This window comes from Symsagittifera roscoffensis, chromosome 9 (genome assembly GCF_963678635.1).
Source record: "Symsagittifera roscoffensis chromosome 9, txSymRosc1.1, whole genome shotgun sequence".
Classification (NCBI taxonomy): domain Eukaryota; kingdom Metazoa; phylum Xenacoelomorpha; order Acoela; family Convolutidae; genus Symsagittifera; species Symsagittifera roscoffensis.
The window spans coordinates 34,101,415-34,121,137 of NC_087070.1; the positions used below are offsets into that span (position 1 = coordinate 34,101,415).

The window sequence follows — 19,723 nt, forward strand, 5'->3', positions numbered from 1 at the left end:
TATTTCTGTTTCCAACGAATTTTACGAAAAATACATAGAAACCCATAGATACATAAATTATTGCGTGTCTACTCACAATTCATAGATTATTGCGTGTCTACTCACGATTCTTTCTGTTCCTTGAAAAGTTGCAAACTTAATTTAATTTTAATAGGAACATCGATTAGCCAAATTCTTCAGAGATTAGACAAATATCAATACATATAAAGAAATTGATTGTCTTTACACTTTGTACAAACACAGATTTTTTTCGAGTATTGTCGCATCCAGTGGGGAAGTATTCAATCAGCTTAGTTGTGGAGTTCAGCATAACTTACGATAGACAGGAGCTGAAAAAACACCAAGCGTATCAAGGAAAAGACTCGTTCGGAAAAAGTTAGAAAAACATTATCTACGTTCTAATCAAAAACTTGCATCTACGCAAACTCTGGGCTCAGCATTTTTAGACAGAATTCGAAAACTTCAAAACTCAGTATGTGAATCTGATTTGTTCAAAAAAATTGATTGTTTTATTGATGGTTATGGTTCTGTAAATAGTGAGCGTGTCAATTTTTCTATTAATTTTTGATTGTTTCTTCATAAACATCTTGTCAAACTTATTTTTATTTCAATTCAAATGCTTTTCAACGAATAAATTTATGTTACTTTTTTTACAAGATTCAGTAAAAAGTAGTTACTTTTTAACAAATATGCGTATTTTTAAGAAATTTTTTTGCAGGACGCAATTTTAATCATATTTTAAAGAAAGAAATTTTTTGCAATCCTAACTTCCTTTTTCTTATTAATTAACTTTTGTTTAGAAATTATCAGTATTGATGACTTCGAGTGCTTTGCCCTATTTTAATACATAATTTTTTTCTTATATTTTTGATTGAGATACCTGCAAAAATAGATTTTTACTAATCAAACTTAAAACAAAGAAATTCTTAAGCTTTAAATATTAACAGTGCAAGAAAATCTTGTTAGAATTTTCTTTAAAAAGCTAAAACCATTCATTAAATTGTTCTTAATTTGCGAGATTTTCTTTTATTTTTTTAAAGCGTGCAAAAAAAACATGAAAATTTTTGCAAGTTGCAAGAACTGTAAAGATTTTATAACAAATATGCGAAATTTTTCCTGAAAACTTTTTGCATGATGCAACTTTTTTCAATGATTTTTTAAAAAACATGCAAAAACCAAACTTCTTTTTTCGTATGCATATGCGAGAAACGCAAAAATTTATTGTAGGAAACTTGATAAATACTTGCTGAAAATTTTTTATTATTGATGACTTTGAGTACTTTTCCCTATCTTAATACATTATTTTTCTGATGTTTTTAATCAACATACATGCAAAAAAAGAATTTTTTAATGATCAAAATCAGAACAAAGAAATTCATAAGCTTTAATTTTCAACAGTGCAAGAAAATCTTGTTACAATTTTTTTTTAAATGCGAAAATATTTAAAGGAATTTATTTTCATTTGCAAGATTTTCGTTGATTTTTTTAACAAATGTGCCAGAAATATTATAAAAAATTTAGCATGGTGCAAAAATTAAGGTAAAGTTTTTAACATGTTTGCAAAAATTGTGATGATTTTTTTATCATGTGTGCAAAAAAAAGTTGTGAAAAATTTTACAAGATGTTAAAATTGGTTATATTTTTTGCCATCTTTACAACAAAACTTTGTAAAAATTTCCACCAATTGCATAATTAGTTTCATTTTTAACAAAGTTTTTCACCAATTTTTTTAAAAAACTTTACCTTTGCAATTTTTGAACAAATTTTCCCGTCTCTTCAAAATAAAATTCCTAGATGCAAAGAAATTAAATTACACAACACAAGACATAAACCAAATTATTTACAAATCAAAGAGCTGTCGAGCAGCTGAGTTCTCAATGGAGTTCTCAATTTTGCAAATTCTCAATGGAGCGCAAAGCTGGTCTTGCCTGCATCACCGGTGGCTGTCTGGGTGGTTCGCTGACTGGAGTCCTTGCCTCAGAGAACCCCTCATCCGCTTCGATAGTAATTGGGTTGTCCACAAATCCCTCTTTCCAAGGAAAGAGGAAATCGTCGAATGGTTGAGCCACATATCTAGAGTCAGGAGTTTCGGGGTAGTTCATTCCCACATGCTCAGCCACTGCCTCCATCATTTGCATTTCTCCAAGTAGGTTCTTTGTCATGGGTACTTGCGTTATATCACATTCGTTGAAATCCCTGCGCATCACCTCCACCATGTGCCAGACTTGGTTGGGATGTCCAGTAGCGCCAGAAAAACTCCACAAACTGTTTCACGCACTTGAATTTGCACTAAATCAGCCGAGAAATACCGAGAACATAAGGTTGTTGTTTTGCACTGAGAAGATCATTTTGAGCAATAAGTTGCGAGGGAAGTTGAATAAGTTAAAGATTCAGAAGAAAAACAAGATTTACAGTTGAGAGGGAGGTAGTTGACGGTAGTTATGTTGAAAATAAAATGATTTTTATTTAGGAGAGAGGAGTACCTTCAATGGGTTTAACCAATCAGATGGATTTTCCTTATTTGGATTGTAGTCGTGTCCAATCAGTTTTCAGTTTCCTTCTATGGAATTCTTATAGAAAAGTCGTAAACAATCGAAAACAAAGTTCCGTTTTAGGAATTTGTAGACATTGTCGTTTCCAATCACAAAAATGTTCATTTTTCTTCTAGTTGTCGTATCCAATCAGAGAACCCTTTTAAGGACCTAACTCTTCCAAATAAGTAAAAATATAATCAAAAGCAATCGCAAGATTAAATGACCAAAAGTTGTTTGCTGTAAAAATAAGAAACATTGCCGATATAAGTAACAAAAGAAGGAAAATTAAAAAAAGTAGCATCTCTGCGAGTCTTCTCATCGAGTTAATTGAATTTTTTGTATATAATCGATGAGAAATTGCTGATTTTTGAGTAGATAATCAAGTTCTTTTATTTTGATGTAGAATTCAGACGATACCTCAAAGTTGATGGACTTTTCAAAGCAAATCTCTGGAAATCTGATTCCAAACCTGATCATGCAAGATTTTGATTTTTGAAAATCTTTACAGAAATGGAGGAATAAAAAACTTTGCTGGGGAGTTTTGATGGGTAGGGAATAAAAACAAACTTTGAAATATTATCGTACGACTTTTTTATTAACTTCAAATTTTCTAAAAAAATTTCTCTTCTAGTCAGGTGTAACTCAGCAGTAAGTTTATAGCTTTGATACGCAATATGTGGATCAAAAGTAAACTCTTTGTTGAGCAAGTTTCCCTAAAAAAGCCTTTACTTAGTCGGAGAACTCTATTTTGAACGACATAAACGTCCAATAAATTGTGAAAAAGTAAGAATCTACATCTATTTCATCAAAAAGGAAATCACACGGAATATTTTCTTTTTTCTTGTAGAGTAACTCGAGGAAGTTCAAATGTTTTATAATTGACATTTTTCAACAATGATTATTTTTGATCCAAAGTTATGTCTAGAATCTGTTTAGTTCTGATTGCTTGAAAATTTTTCTGGAAAATTCTAGAACTTTCAAAGAAATGACGTAGGCGCTGTCGTCATTACCATTAAAGGAAAATTGCGTGGGTGGTGACGTCATTGATGGTATAAATAAGCTTATTTTATTGGGTTAAATCACTCATTTTGTTTGCCAATCAGAAACAATTACTTGAATTTTACTTCAAACTTTACAATTCGTTACTTCGCGAAAAGAAAAAAGAAAGTACTTTCATTCAATTGGTACTTTAAACTATAAATTTTGGAATATTTTTTAAGTCCCAAATTTTTTTAGATAATGCCTGCTCTTAACCGAAACGAGTTTGGAGATGTACAATTTCTTGACATAATGAAATTTCTGGGTGGAGCAACAACTCTGGACTCCTTTCTCAAAGTCTAAAGCTAGCGAAACGAAAGGATTCTTTCCCTATGAGTGATTTGATATCCCAGACAAACTTGATTTTCCCGAAATGCCACCGTATGAAACTTTCTTCAGTAAGCTTAGAAACAATAATCCTCTAGACAAAGACTTTATTCATTATGAGAAGCTCAGCAACAGTGTGCTTGCCGAACAACAAGCACTAAAAAAACTTCAAATCAAGACTCTTCCTCCATCTGGATTGAATAATTACAATTACTTACAAGAGACTTGGAATTAAAAAAGGAATGACAGTGTTCAAAGACTTTTTGAAGTGGTACAATAACAAGGATGTGGTTCCAACCCTGAAAGCAATCCAAAAGTGATTCAATTTTATCAAAACGAAAAAATTGATAGGTTGAAACTGGGATGAACACTTCCAAATCTAGCAAACATATGTCAACACAAATCTACGAATTATAAGTTTTATCCCTTTTGCGGAAGTGATAAAGATTTGTGTGAAAAAGCTCGAGAAGATATGAACAGTGGACTTTCCATTGTGTTCTCTCGAAAAGCTGTAGTACGTGAGACATTTATCAGAAATTCATCAAATATATTGAAATCAATCGTTGGAATTGATGCAAGTCAGCTCTACCCCTTCTCAATGCGTCAAGATATGCCAACAGGACTTTGAGAGTAGTTTGACACTAGATGAGAGAGATGAGAGTTTGACACTGATATGTAGAAATTCAAGGCTAGTCATAATCGAACTCGCAACTTTGAGAAAATGGTCATGTCTTTCTATCAGGAAAAAGACCAGAATGCAAAATTGATAGCTTTTTCACATCTGGAAAACAGAAGAAAGTTGACTGTTTTAATGTGGACGGTTATTGTGATCACTGTAAGACAATGTTCGGAGCAATGGGATGTTACTACCACTTCTGTTCTTGTCAAGAATCTCGTCCCTCCTTAACAGATCAGTATATTGAACGAGGTAATAAGAAGAGAGAGATGGATGATGTGAGACGGGAATACATAAAAGAGAAAGGATACAAAAATGAAGAAATGAGGGAGTGTGACTGGTGGGAAAGTTTCAAAACCAATGACAAGATCGAAAATCACGTATCACGTCGGAACCCACTTTCCTTTTAGAAGATCTCTTTCTACAGACTCCCTTCTAACCAACAAAAAAGATTGATCACTTTTTGGCTATGTTAAATGCAATTTAATTGTTCCAGATGAAATCAAAATTTGCCAACTTTCCTCCAATTTTCAAAAATACCGAGGTTGGAAGAAACGATATTGGAAACTACATGAAGAATTATGCAATCGAGAACGAAATGTTAGAAAATCCTCAGAGAATGCTGATATCCAGTTTCAAGCTAGAAAATGGATCAGTTATAACTCCTGTTCAACTTTTATTCGGAACTTGGCTTGCAATGCATTAAAATTTACCGTTTTGTTCAGTATACTCCACAAAAATGGTTCAATAATTTCGTTCAATCAGTGATTGATGCGAGAAGAGAGGGAGATGAAAACCCTTTGTCAGGAGTTGTAGCAGAGACTATGAAGCTTTTAAGCAATTCCTCCTATGGATATCAGATCATGGATAGATCCAGGCATACCATCACAAAATATCTGAACGATAAAAAAACTCATAAACCAATCAATGAGCCATTGTTCAAAAGACTTAAAAAAATGAAAAAGACTTGTATGAGGTGGAAATGTTGAAATCAACCATTGAACACAGAGAACCCATCATTGTTGGCTTTTTCATACTTCAGTATGCGAAAATGAGAATGTTGGAACTCTGCTATAATTTCTTAGGCAAGTTCTGTTATGTAAATAAATTTGAAGAGTTGGAGATGGATACAGACTCACTTTACTTGGCACTTGCTGAAGAAAACTTATACGACTGTATCCAACCAGAAAAAAGAGACATTTGGGAAAAAATGAGGGAAAATGACTGCAGAGACTCTTTCAAGGAGGATGCAAAATCTAATTTCTTCCCTCGAACGTGTAACAGTATCCATAAAAAGCATGATAAGCGGGAGCCGGGGCTTTTCATAGAAGAAATTAGGTGCAGAGAAATGCTATGTTTGTGTAGCAAAACTTATTGTTGCTATGAAAACAAGTCAGACAAGTTCAAATTCAGTAGCAAAGGTTTGAACAAACGAGTTCTAGAAGATTCTGGAGATGGAACCATGGCAAAGTACAGGAGAGTGCTCGATAAAGAAGTTAACCTCACATCTACTATCAGAACTATAAATCATATGGTGGCCACATATGAACAGACAAAGAAAGGATTAAGCTATTTTTGTCCAAAAAGACAAGTTCAAAATGATGGATTTCATACAAAACCATTGAACTTATCCGAACTCATGCAATGTAATAAGTTTACAACAAGTGATGCAAGGTATTAAACTTTTGTACGAGGCAGTATTTTGTTGGTGTTTTATCATGAAGTTGCGGTAAAATTCAAATACGATGCAGTGATTTATAAACTTTCTTTGTGATTTATTTTTTTTCTCTCAAAAAATTGACTTTTTTTCGAAGTTTCAGTAGGTTTCAGCAACATTTCATGTAGATGTTGCAAAATATAAGAATATCTAATAAATTAATTGATAGGTCGAATTATAACAAACTTTATCGAGTTTTGATGTTTTTTTGAAAAAATTTGGATAAAAAATCTCAACTTTTTGCCCAAAAACTCTTATCAGTGACTTACCATGTATCAAAAAACTAATTAAATAACCTTAATTCCACAACCTACACGTAATTAACTAGTAATATTCAACAGTTAGATAACGCGCGCCGAAATTTTTGCGAAAAAACTAGTCATTTCCACACAAAATCCAAAAAAAATCGTTTTTCTTACCATTATCTTACCATCACACAAAGCATAAAACCTTACCATTGGTATTTCATATCCTAATACATTGTAGACTCTATACCCAATGTTAATACATAGCTTGAAGACTGGATGCTCTATTCCTTATCTTAAAACATGGGGGTCTTCCTTCTCTCCCCCCCCACTCTTGCTCACCTATCTACTACTGCATTATATAGTAAAATATAGCCGTCAGAACGTAATATCTAGCCATCAAAAACAGTTCAAAAACACAAGAAACAGAAAATCGATTTTGAGAGTAAGTCTCATCGAATTAAATCTGAATGAACAGCAAATTGTAGAGAAATCCTGATCCATGTGACGTTTTACACAGAGATGAGGCAAAAGTATTATTGTTCAACCATTTGAAAAATGCAGAGTAATTTTATATTCGAGCGTGTTTGTTTTTAGTGTGTTTATTGAAAAAGGGGAAGAACTTTGTTTTCGGGGGTGTTTTAGTTTTTTGTTCCGACCATTGAAAACGGTGAGGAATTTTGTATTCAGGTGTGTTTGTTTTTTTATTTTTTTTTATTTCCTGGCAAAATCAGGTAGCAAAAATAATCATCGGAGTGAAATGAGTGATAAATCATATAAATGTCCTGTTAGTCGCAATTCGAATCATATTAAAAAAATTTAAAAAGTTTTCAGTGTCGAGAAAAACCGTTATAAAATTTTTGATTTTGTCTAATTTCGAGCGAAGAAAGCCAGCGAGCAGGCTTATTTATGCTCAATCTAAGCCGTTTACAATAGCTTACTTATGCTTAGAAAAATTTACTCACGTATTAGTTTTCGGAGTTTTTTAACACCATTTTGAGAATCAAAAACTCAAAGTTTGCAAAACACTGATAAATTTTTTGAATTTATTTAAACTTTTTATGATGTGTTAAGTCATTTTTCTTTAGATTTGTTTTCCATTTTGCTAATTTAACTATGACTGTCGAATATGCCGAAGTTGAAGTTTTTTTCAGATCCTTTTATCACACCACGCAAAAAAAAGACAATAATTCAAAAGAAAAAAGTTGGGTGTTTTTAAGACTATATTCGGAACATTCTGTGCTAATTGCACAGTAACTAGCTATCCTTGTTCGTTTATGGCAACAATTTATGAACACGTCTGACAACAATTTATTTACGGAGGCGAAGCTGTGCTTCGCAAACACAAGCGAGAAAACGACAAAATAGCAGTAAAATGAAATAGGAAAAAAACGGCCAACAAGCTTGAAAATGAAAAGTTTTGCAACGGAGGATTCGAACCTGCGACCACAAGATTTTAAATCGCTCTTCCTTGCAACAACCACGGGCAATCAAAAATTTACAAAGACTAGCCGCCAATAAAGCAGCTAAAATGCTAATAAATTACCAATGCCATGCAGCAAATATAAATAGACATAAATTTTGCAAGTAAACATTTGGAATACAAAAAAGCTAACACTTCCAAACTTTGCATGTAAAAACTGGAGAGCATTAAGGCAAATTATGTATTTAGAGGCGGAGCGGAGCTTCGCACCAATGGCGATACAAGCGGGAAAAATCGAAAAAAAATCGGAACTGCCGCAAAAACTAGATTGGTTATGAAAAAAACATAGCAAACATGTTAATTGAGTTTCTGTTGTTTTTTGGCGTATAGCAGAAAATGTCCCTAATTTTGTGTAATCATAGTACAAAGATCGAAACAAGCTAAAGGCTGGCTTGATGAAATAAAATAATTTCCTCAAACTTTCAAGCCCATTTTTGACGAAGCCGAAAGTTCGCCCAGTCGAAACAATTCTAAGATGAACGTTTGTGTCACTGTTGCGAATTAGTAAATTTAAACATAATCAATATAAAAAATGGAAAAGAGTCAATAGACGCAACTAAACAGAAAAAAAATACCGACTTGTTTTTCGAAAAAATCTCAACTTCGAATTTCAAAGGAAAAATACATACCCTCAAAGCTCTTTAAAATTCCAGAACATTTTATGATTGACACTTTTTTTTAAAGAAATTAACGTATTTGAAATTTGGATCAATAGATAAATTTTTTATTTCGCTGGGAAATCTGATAATTAAATTCCATTTTCGAAATTAGAAATCAATCACGTTTTCGTGACCTTAACACTTTCGCTATTCGATAGTTGAGTTCGCCTTCTTTTCAACAAACGAATTTAAAAAGAAATTATGTCAAACCACGAAAAAATATTTTCCAGCCTAAGCAAATTGAAAGACTTTTCCTAAAAAAATCGCTGAGACCAAAATAAGAGTTTGAACTACGTTCATCGACTCTGAAAAAACATGCCAAGACAAAAGATTGTGAAATTAACATCAGAAGAAAACTTACCAAGCGGTTAAAAAGTCGGAAGTACCGTCGAAAGCCTCAGAGCAGAAACCATTTCAGATGAACAAAAAAAGATAAAAACAAACAATAACTGCACCTCGAAACACCCACACACGCGTACGACCAACTTTTCGGTCATCAAACGACGCAATATAAGGCAACTAACCAATGAAATATAAGCCGAAATCAATTTAAAAAAAATATACAAAATCAAAGTTTTTTCATTTACTTCTGCTGTTTGTAAATCAAAACAATTGTTGCAATACACTTGTTTTCGCAAATGTAATAAATCATCATGCATTTTAAAAAAATTGAGAGTTATTTTGACTTAGAAAGTTTCTGAAAAACAGCTTTTATGATTGTACGGTTTTTTGAAACAAATAGCTTTTTAAACTCATTTTAATCGTGTCACAGCACATGGCATGATTCTGCCAATGCAACCTCTTGATTCAAACACATTGGACAATGGCACCTTCGAAACTGCCACCGAAAGCAGCTTTTTTATTTGCTGTTGAAGGTAAGCTCGATTGTGCAAAAACTGTAATACTGAATTATAATTATAACTATTTAACCATAGAACTAACATCATTTTTCGTTTCATTTCTACTTTCTATTAACTCAAGAGAAAAATTTGAGCTTTACAATTAATTTGAAACAAAAAATCTTCAAAAACCAAAACTCCCAACAATAGAACAAGCGTAAATTGAAGTTCACGGAAAATGTTTTGAAAAACTCATATTTTTTGAGATTAACAGAAATAATATCACCTTAAAGCTCTATGAATTTCGAGAATATTTTATGAATTACTTTATTAATAAAACTAATCCAATTTTTAAAAACTAGACGATTAGGCAACTTTTTTATTCTTGCGAGAAATTTGAAAAATACAGGCGGAGTGAAACTTCCGACCACTAGCGATACTATACAAACATAGCAACGAAACAGACGAAAAATTATAGGAAAGTCATTAGGAAAATTATTCGAAAAACCACATTTACAAAACATTTAAAGTTTTGTCCCGAATGATCTTCAATTTTAAAAAAAAAAGACCAGTAACATCACCGCCGTCGTTAAAACAATTATTATGAAACATTTATGGTAAAGGCTGGATAAATTCTCGTTGAGCTGAAAATAAAATTGTTGTCATGAAAAACAAAGTTCCGAAATTCTAAATTCTTACGCCTCCCCCCTCCGAAAACTCAAAAGGAAAAAATCTAGTTTTTCCTAACAACGACACAAAATTAGAGTACTAAACCTATAAAACGGGGAGGTTCTTATGCTTAAAGAACCGAATGCTTGAAAAGTTTCAACCAATCAAAATCGCTAAGCGTTATTATTGGCTAAATGCCTTTCCCACTAAATCGAAGTCAATATTAACAGAAAAGGTATCAAATCAGTGGAAAATAATCAAAAGTATTACAAATTGCTGGTTAGGTTACAACCGCATTACTATTCAGATAATCATCAAGATTAATGAGTTCAAAATCATAAAAAATTTTCGGTCTTGATAACTTATCTGCTTATAATCTAATCGGTCAATAGTAACTTTAATGGCCTGGATTTATTTTCTAACTTTCAAATTTTTGCGATTTACTTTAAGATTTTGAAAATCCGTGCTGTGGCAACTACGCCGACAAAACCTAAGCAGATAAACCCGATTTCAACAATTTTCAACAAATTTCCAGACTTATTTCCGAAAAAAAGTAACCAAAAGACCAAAATATCTTCACTTGAAACTGAAAAACTTGCAACTATTTCTACATGTGGCAATAATTTCGCCCATTACATTAAAATATTGGAAGATTTTAAATTTAAGACATCTTGTTTGAAAAAAAAATCAGAGCGTTTCCCCACGCACGGTTAAATTAATTTTTTTCAAGTCGCTTTATTTATATATACCTGTCGTGCTTTCGTCCAAAATGATGAGTTTCGGAAATCCGATGAAAGCGACCATTGTCGACACTTTCCTCTTCGTCCCACCGCTACACCTTCCAAGCAGTTTGCTCATATGCGCACTAACATCTAACACACGTACCATATAATCCATCTGTTGCTGGATCTGTTCTTTTGATAGACCTCGCATTTGGCCGAACAGCTCAATGATTTTTGAAACTTTGAGATACTTAGGAACCTTGTCCATCTGCGAACAATAACCGATGTCTTTTAGAACCGCAAGTGGGTTCATAGCAACTGATTTTCCGGATATAGAAACAGAGCCTTTCTGTAGCCTATTGCCTCCAGTAAGGATTTCAAATAATGTACTTTTTCCAGCACCGTTCACTCCTAGCAGCGCGTAGCATTCGCCTTTCTTAACATTCAAACGCATCCCTCGAAGCGCTCGGGTTCTTTTCATCAGGGCACAACCGTCACCTTTACAGCAAGAACACACTCCAACACTAAGTTGTCTGTAAGTATGATACACCTTCCGTCCGTGTATCGCAAGCTGAGAGCTCTCGGAACCTTCTACTTGAGATTCATTTTCATCACATTTATCGTCTATTCCGGAGAATAACGCAGATATCGCGTTTATAACAATTCTACCTGCCATTGACTCAATCATAAAAATAAGAACAAAAAATATGCTCAATTGTATAGCCCAACTGTGAATGGCAACTTTTTCCGTTTTTTGTTCACTATTCAGTAGAATAGGAATAGTATTTATTGGAACACTGTAAAGTGGTGCAACTAGAATCCAAAACAGATTTGAAACCTGGAGCAAACCTTTTTTTGCATCCCCCATGGAAAATACAGCAAAATATATGACGCCCGAAACGAAAGTAATTAATAGCTGCACGATCACAGATTTCAGGAACTTGGTTACTAGGATGGCAAAACATGCAAAAGCGAATGAGAAAAGAGCTATTGCATCTAACAGCTTGTACGATGGTATCTTTTCTTCTGCGCCTAATTGTGCAACATACGGCACTTGTTCTGTTAAAATCACAATTGCAAAGAAGTAAGCAAAAATGATGAAAAATAAGGTGATCAATCTATAGGTAAAGGCGAACAAGGGGTGAGCGCCATTTGCTCGGTAAAATGACGAGAGTCCAACTTCGTTTCGACTCGCTTCAACTCTCAAAATGAAAAATAGCAGACAAAAGTAGATGATCGGCTCCAAAAAGTAGAAAATAGTGCCTTTGCACTGGTCCTGCCTTTCACTCTTATGCTCTTCATAATCAGCATATAAATAACTTGAGCCATCATCATCATCAGAAACCTCCTCCTCAAAATAAACAACACTAACATTAACCGGTAACTCAGATAGGAATGCTGGTTTTATATACAAGTTCATCAGTAGCAAAACACACAAAATTGAGCTACTTTGAAAATGATTATTCGGCGCACATTGGACTTCGCCGCCATCGGTAAAGTTCAGGAAAAAAGGGTACGTATTGAAGATTTCACCAGGTTTATCCAAATACTCATCCAGAATTGTGTCCAAACTTTTATTCGTAACCGTTGTTACTCCATTTTTAGAGAGTATGTTTGTAATGTTGGACAATTCCGGCTCAAATGTTTGTCCAAAAATGGCAACTTTTGGGTTTTTGCTTATGGTAGCTGGTGTCACAGTGATATTTCCATTTTGGATAATATTTTCACTGGTGAACAAACTATCATCCAGATTGCACAGCAGCATGACGACCTGAGGAAAGGCGAAGAAAAAGATCGTATAAACGACAAAAAATATCCAATTTTCCACAAAAATGCGCAGGAAGTCGACATAGAACGAGAACTTGAGCTGGTTGAGAAACCAAATATGTGAAGGGTTATTTTCGAAATTTAAACTGGAAGTGTTGTCGGCTAAGTCAAGAAGACCTTCGTCAAAATCCGTATCTAGAACAGCATTTTCTGCATCTGCCTTACTATCACAATTACTTTGTGTTGTTTTAGTCGACAGAGAAACGAATACGTTTTCAAGCGTTGCCGCGTTGAAACTGTATCCAAGTCCGGCTGTATCCAGTTGTTTCAGAATAGCCGGAAGAAAACTTGCCAATTCCATTGGAACCTGGAAAGTTCCATTTTCTTCGCTACTGGGAAACTTAACTTCTGCACAATTCTCGGAGACTACCGCTCTAACTTTTTGATCGTAAGCCTTCTCATATGTGAACGTGTAACCAACTCCGAAAAGAGACTTGAGGTAAGTGGACGATCCGATTGCTTTCAGTTGACCTTCAGAAATGATTGCGATGCGTTGCGATAGCACGTCTGCTTCTTGCATGAAATGCGTGCATAGAATCACTGATTGCTGTGGATTCGCTTTTTGCTGCGCCTGGAAAAAACTCCAAAGCGTCTTGCGAGTGGCAGCGTCTACAGCCGAAGTCGGTTCGTCTAAAATAACCAGCGGCGAATTAGCTATGTAAGCCATCGCTATGCACACTCGTCTTTTCTGACCGCCAGAAACGTTCCTTGGTTTTGTATCCCTTTTTTCCGTCAATTGCAGAAATTTTAGAAGCCAGTCAGCACGTTCCGAATTATACTTAGCGTTTTTCAACCGACAAACCAGCTTTAAATGCTCAGTCACCGTGAGTCTATAGAAAAAGCGATCATCTTGAGGACAGAACGATAGATTATTCAAAGCTGCAATTCTATCGCAGCTTAAATCAATTCCTCCAACTTTAACAAATCCTTCACTTGCCTCATAGAACCCCGATATGATGTTCATCGTGGTAGATTTTCCCGCTCCATTTTTGCCTAGGAGTCCCAAAATTTCTCCGGGGTTAATTGAAAAGGAAACATCAGTAAGTGCCTGGAAACCGTTGGGATAACTCATGGAAAGATTTTTCACTTCTACAATAGGAGGTTTACTGGTAGACATTTCATAGCGTTCGTAAAACCTCTCCAGATGTTCATTTGCATGTGGCTTCTGCTTTAGTCCGAGAAGAAGCGTGTCTAAATTCAATGCATTCCGAATCAAGTCCAAAAAGTACTTGAAGTTAACCAAGAAGAGAATTGAGCAGACAATTGCTACTGTCAAAATGAGCAACAATGTTTCCAGCCCCGTTCCAAAGAAATCATGCTGTTTCATGTTGAAAGTACTGGTTAGAGTAGACAGGGAGAGACCTTCTCTTGAGAACTCGGCGCTCTGAGCGAGTTTGAACCAATTGAGGGCTTGTGTTATTGGGTGCAGCAGAAGAAGATTTCTCACAACTTGCGAAGTCGGCAGCGGCAGACCAGTCTGAGTCCAGATATAAGAGAACAGCCAGATAATCATCATTTGGAAAATGGCAAAGAGGTAAGACATAGTGCCTCTTACAAACTTGGCCGAGAACAAAGCCAAAATAGCCGCACCGAAGAACACAAGAGTCATGCAAAACCAGAGAAAAACTATATTGGTGGCCATGGTGAAAATGAATGGCACCAGTTGGACCATACTAATCATTGACCATACCATGGCCTGCAGGATCTGGGATATGTACCATGCGATCATTTGTTCAGTTGGAGACACGCCCAATGACCATAAAAGTAGCTCAGTTCTGATTCGCTTGTCCTGGTAAAGTTCCGAAAGAACAACACAGTAGAATAACACAACGCAGATACTGAATGTGTCTATTACAGTGAACACGTTTCGATCTTTCTGCACATTGATGAATGGAGATGGTTCAACAGTAACCGTTCTGTCCATTGTATAGCATAAATGAGAAAGGCTACTCCACAAATAGTGAGAAAGTTGATTCTGGGCACCAGTCGTGCTGAAACAAAGTCTTTCTTTACTAATCATTTGCTATTGGTTTCCTCCAACTTTTCACCAAAAATATCTGCGGCTGACAAAATTGGATCTTGAGAAAAATGACCATAAAAGTTCTTGCATCTTATCAAGCGTAAACAAGTAAAAGCAGGCGATAATTCTTTGAAAATGGAAAAAAAACTATGCATTTCAAGGATAGTAGATCTTCAAACACAACCGTATAAAACGCTCGATTAACCAATTGCTTATGTAAGTTTTGCAAAAAAACAAGTTTTAAACTTGATCAAACAAAAAAACTCATATGGGTAATCGAAAGAGAGCAAAAATAGTTAAAAAAAATTGAAAATTTTTCGTTCGTAATTACATATAATTTTGCGTTGAATTGTCGTAAAAACAGCTTTTTTTAAAATAACCACAAACTGAATTTTGTGATGAAAAAATTCTGCCAAATTCGTTATGCGGGGATAAAATCTTAAGTTGACACAGTTTTCACTATTTTGAAGCAAAAAATGCGTGATCGTGAGAAAAAAAACAGATGGAAAACATGCAAAAGTGTTGGTTTATGCATTAATACGTCAAAGTTTAAAATTTTTGCGGAGGCACTTAGCATAGTGCGGCGTTCACTTCGTGGTCGTCAGATCGTTCAATCAATCCCCCGCCATGGTAATGAAAGTATGTGAGGACAAGCTCTCACTTGACATCTAGCTACAGGTCTGCCACAGCCTGACCGATTTCGGCTGCACCACGTGAAAGTTCTTGACACAAAAAACGGCCTTGAGTCGCAAAAAAAAGAGCTTGCCTCAACAAAAAAAAACTGAGTCTGGAACAAGGAAAATAACCGAAACGTACTATGCGCAGACAGGCTGGATAGCCTTTCATAGATCCTCTACGAATCGCAGAAACCAGAATTACTATTATTTTGAACTTACTTTTTTTAAAAACTTTTTGGCCACCAAAAAAATTTAAAAAATACTTTTCCGACCAAAAAATTACTTTTTCCCCATTCGCTGGTTATCGTTAATGTTCATGCACTGACCTGATTTCAAAATCACTGTAGGAATAGTCGTCAATCTCCAGCCATAACAGATGATTTTCGAGTTTGCCGCCGCGCAATTTGTAGGAATCACTACACGTTAGTGAAAAGGAATGATCTACATAAACATCATACAGATCACAGACATTTTGCAAGATTTGCTTCATGACACTGACCTAGAAAAACTGGATGAAATTTTTTTTTATTTGGCCGGAAAAATTACAAATTAAAATCAACATCTCAAGTTTGGTGTCAATTTTTCTCATTTAAGAGCATATCTTTCCCATCTGTAAAATGATTGCAAGATAAATTTAGAAATAAAATAAAGCCGAACCTCCATGAAAAATTCAACGTGACCAAACTTGGAGACTTCTCCAAAAAAAACAATAATAAACGTCCTGAATGAGTGAAAAATGACTTCCTTCATTTACACTTATAAGAAACTGGATTTCAGAAAACATGTTATGTTGACCTGACTTGGCGTTGTGGTCTATTAACAACTTTATCAACAGCAACCAAATGAAAAAAGAGATTAACGAAAAGCAGTTCTTTACCTGTTGTACAAATTCGACTCATTTTTTTAAAAAGCATAAATTCCTTAATATAACATGGAAAACTTTTACAAATTCTGAAGACTTGGCTATATCTGGAAAGTAATTATAACAAACCAAAATTAAACAAGCAAAGACGGTTGCTTGCCAAGAGCAACATTTGTCTTAAAAAGCAAATAACAAGCAAAAAAATTTGGATAGGAAAACTTTCGAAAACTAAGAAAAATGTTCTAATATATTGGCACAATAATTACCTTGTTGGAAACTTTTCACCACGAAAGCGCTAAACAAAGCTTTCAAAACAAGTTTTTCTGTAGGTGAAATCAAGTTCTCGCTCGAAATTAGACTGAAGATAGAAAATTTCACAACATTTTTTTTCGACACTAGGACACTTTTCTGGAAAACTTTCAAAGTCGTTCGAATCACAACTGGATTCGAGATGGTAGATCACTCGAACCTTTCCCATGATTATTTTTGGTACCAGAAGCGCGTCCGGCATGCTCAAACCGAGTCCTAGAAACTTTGGGGGGACATTTGTATCTTTTCTGTTTTAATTGTGTAGAAAAGGACTATGGCCGGATCTTGATTGGGCAAGGGTTCGCCTGGTGCACCGAGGCAGGGATTGTTCAGAAGATGAGATATCGGGGGTATGAGTGGAAGTACTTTGGGGGGGGGGGGGGGGAGCATCTGGAATAGCTTGCTGGACACTTTTGAATGGGTTCCTACCACAGACTTAGAGCCCTTTAACGATCGGACGGCTTTCCAAAACTTGCTAGATGAAGTATGATGACTGAAAGTCTAGAGGAATTCCCGCCATTTCTTTTCTTTTTTTGGCCGTTTTAGGCATGATTTCTCTGTTTAGGTCATTTAAAATTGGGTCTGACGGATTTATTAATCTGATGTTGTCGCTTTATTGTACTAGTTTCTTTGTTGCGTCATTCAGCTCGCAGGGATAAGGTGACGAGATGCAGAGAGAACAGTATCACCAAAAATCCACTCAGCGGAAGTAACATCTAGCTGAATCGATATCGATATTTTTGCATTAGTACCTTCAATTTCATTTTTAAAACTTTTCCAGTCTGCTTTTTTGAAATTTATATAAGTTTTATGAGGAGCAAAAGAGATATCCTCAGCAATTGGAAGAACAATAAAAACTGGTAGGTGGTCTGAGCCCAGCTTCATGACTAGTTGCCAAGCAAGATTGAGCAAATTGAGGGAGATGCGAGTGATATGTCAGGTGATGATGCTGAAGAATTTCTATGATATGGCAGTCGAGTTTGATGGTAATTATTTAGTGGAGTAAAAGAGAAGAACAATTTCTTTAAATGGATTAGCCCCGCGTCGGTCCTCTGGTATCTTAGAGCACCAAAGTGGGGAGCGAGCCTAGTACAATACTATTCTCTTCTGAGAGGAGAGTTGAAATGGTTGCTTTTTAGGACAGCTACTATGGGGAGAAATATAAAAATTCGTGATAAGGAGATTCTGATTATTGGCCTTTACATATACACTTTGTGCCTCCAGAGTTCCGTCTTCCACTATTTCATATACGTCGTAGAGAAAAGAGTTATGAATTGCAGTTAGTAGACCTCCTCCCTCTCGCGATCGGCCCTTCCTAAGTAAAGTGTAGTTAGGCCCTAATGAGGGAAAGCGGTTTTTCGGATTCAGTTTAGATTCTTGGAAAACTGCAATGTGGATGTGGTACTCGCTTATTAAAGTCACTATTTCCGGTGCTTTCCCAGAGATGCCAGCAGAATATTCAGGGACTTAATTGACGGCGAGAGTTGATTTACTTGGTTAGTGTGGTGGGGGGGGGGGGGTTGTTGCAGATAGTTGAAGCATATTAGTGACGGTGTTTGAAATCAAGGGGGTGTTAGTAGCTGGGGGCAGTGTAGTTAAGGAGGGTAAAAATCTCTGTGATGGTGTTTCAGTGAGGTTAGACCACTGCATTTTAAATAAAGCCATCCCAAATGTGGCACCATTGGGAACAGAGGATTTTGTGATTGCCCGGGGAGCAGGTATAAGGTCCCGGATTGTGGCCGGCGATAACGAGAAGTATAAGGATTAGAAGACGGATCAACCCGTCCGACTTAGGAAGCTACGTAAGCAAAAGCTCAGTCCGCGCATGCTTTTCGCGCTCCCCTGTTGGGGAGGGTAGGGTAAGTGCCATTTGCGGCTGTTTGCACAGGCGTTGAGTCCACCACTGGAAGGCGGCACTTCTGGAGCACCTGATTTTGCGAGGAAAACAAAAACAAAAAAAAACTGAAATAGACCCGAATCCTCAGTCTCTCCACATTTTCAATGATCGAAACAACTTTAAAATTCGTTAATTTGAAATCCGGGTTATTCAATGAAAAAATTAACGGAAAATTTATATGCGTTCTTTTTAAACTTCAAAGAAAAAATTATTTCAAATTAAAGCTCTTCGAACTTCAAGAACAATTGATCACTGACACTTTTTGATAAAATTAACACAATAACTTCCACAAATTTGCGTGAAACGTTTGAAATTAGGTTTCAGCCAAAAATTATGATTTTTATACGGTAAAAATGGCCTTCATTGGTTATCAAGGCAATCTAAGCAGCTTTTGTGTCCTTCGCTTTTTGTCTAATCTTAACCCAATTTGAGAAAACGCGTTTGAAATTTCAAATTTTGTTAGTTTTGTCTGGATAATTTACAAAAGCACTATATACTTGAAATATATGTAGATAGTAAATATTATAGGTTAGAAAGACGTCCAAAGACTGGATGAAGGACGATGGCTAATCACTAGTTCCCATGGCCTTCAAAGAATATTCACAACTAAGTAGCAAAAAATAAGAATATTACACGCACAAAAGAAACCGCGGCCATCATTGCTCATCTTCAAAAAGAATAGATTGACAAAGAAAATTGTCTTTATCAAATGATTTTTATGGGTAGTAGTAGTAATAGTAAAAGATTTAGAGACAGTTCTCAAGGGTTCACACCCAGGTTCAAGCTCAAAAGTTTAGTTTTATCTTAATTGTGATGTTGCAGCTTCCACATCTGCATATTATTCTCCACGTGCATTTTTTTCGAAGTAGTGTCTAATAAAGAAGTGCCAGTATATTTTCTGCAAGGTATTTTTATTAAGCTCGTTGCCGAAATTAGGGTACGTTCGTGATACGTAGTTGAGGAGAAGTTTCGTTCATCGGAACAAGTTGTCATCGGTTTTCATCAATCTTAATTTGTACAGCCTGTACTCTCCTCTTCGATTTTGTCTGGTGTTTCCTAGCGAATCAATGTTGCTATCGGTACTACGTATCCAGTATACGCGTTCAACATAATCTTCCAGTGGCAGGCCGAAGTAAGGTTTCTTTTAATTTGAAAGAGTGCATTCATTGCCGTTTTGGAACATATATGACAATTTTCAGCCCGGTTTAGATTTTGATGTACA

At 35.4% G+C, this 19,723-nt stretch overlaps 1 protein-coding gene across 1 annotated transcript in view; it reads right to left on the reverse strand.

Annotated features, from left to right (window-relative positions):
- LOC134853883 (ABC transporter ced-7-like) overlaps positions 1 to 19,723 on the reverse strand; it is a 44,649-nt gene that overhangs the window by 12,701 nt on the left and 12,225 nt on the right. The window contains exons 2-3 of the mRNA XM_063869840.1: positions 15,760 to 15,874; positions 10,937 to 14,727 (exon numbers count right to left, since the gene is read on the reverse strand). Of these exons, the coding sequence (XP_063725910.1) occupies positions 10,937 to 14,727; positions 15,760 to 15,874 (3,906 nt within the window). The remainder of the gene's footprint in view (positions 1 to 10,936; positions 14,728 to 15,759; positions 15,875 to 19,723) is intronic.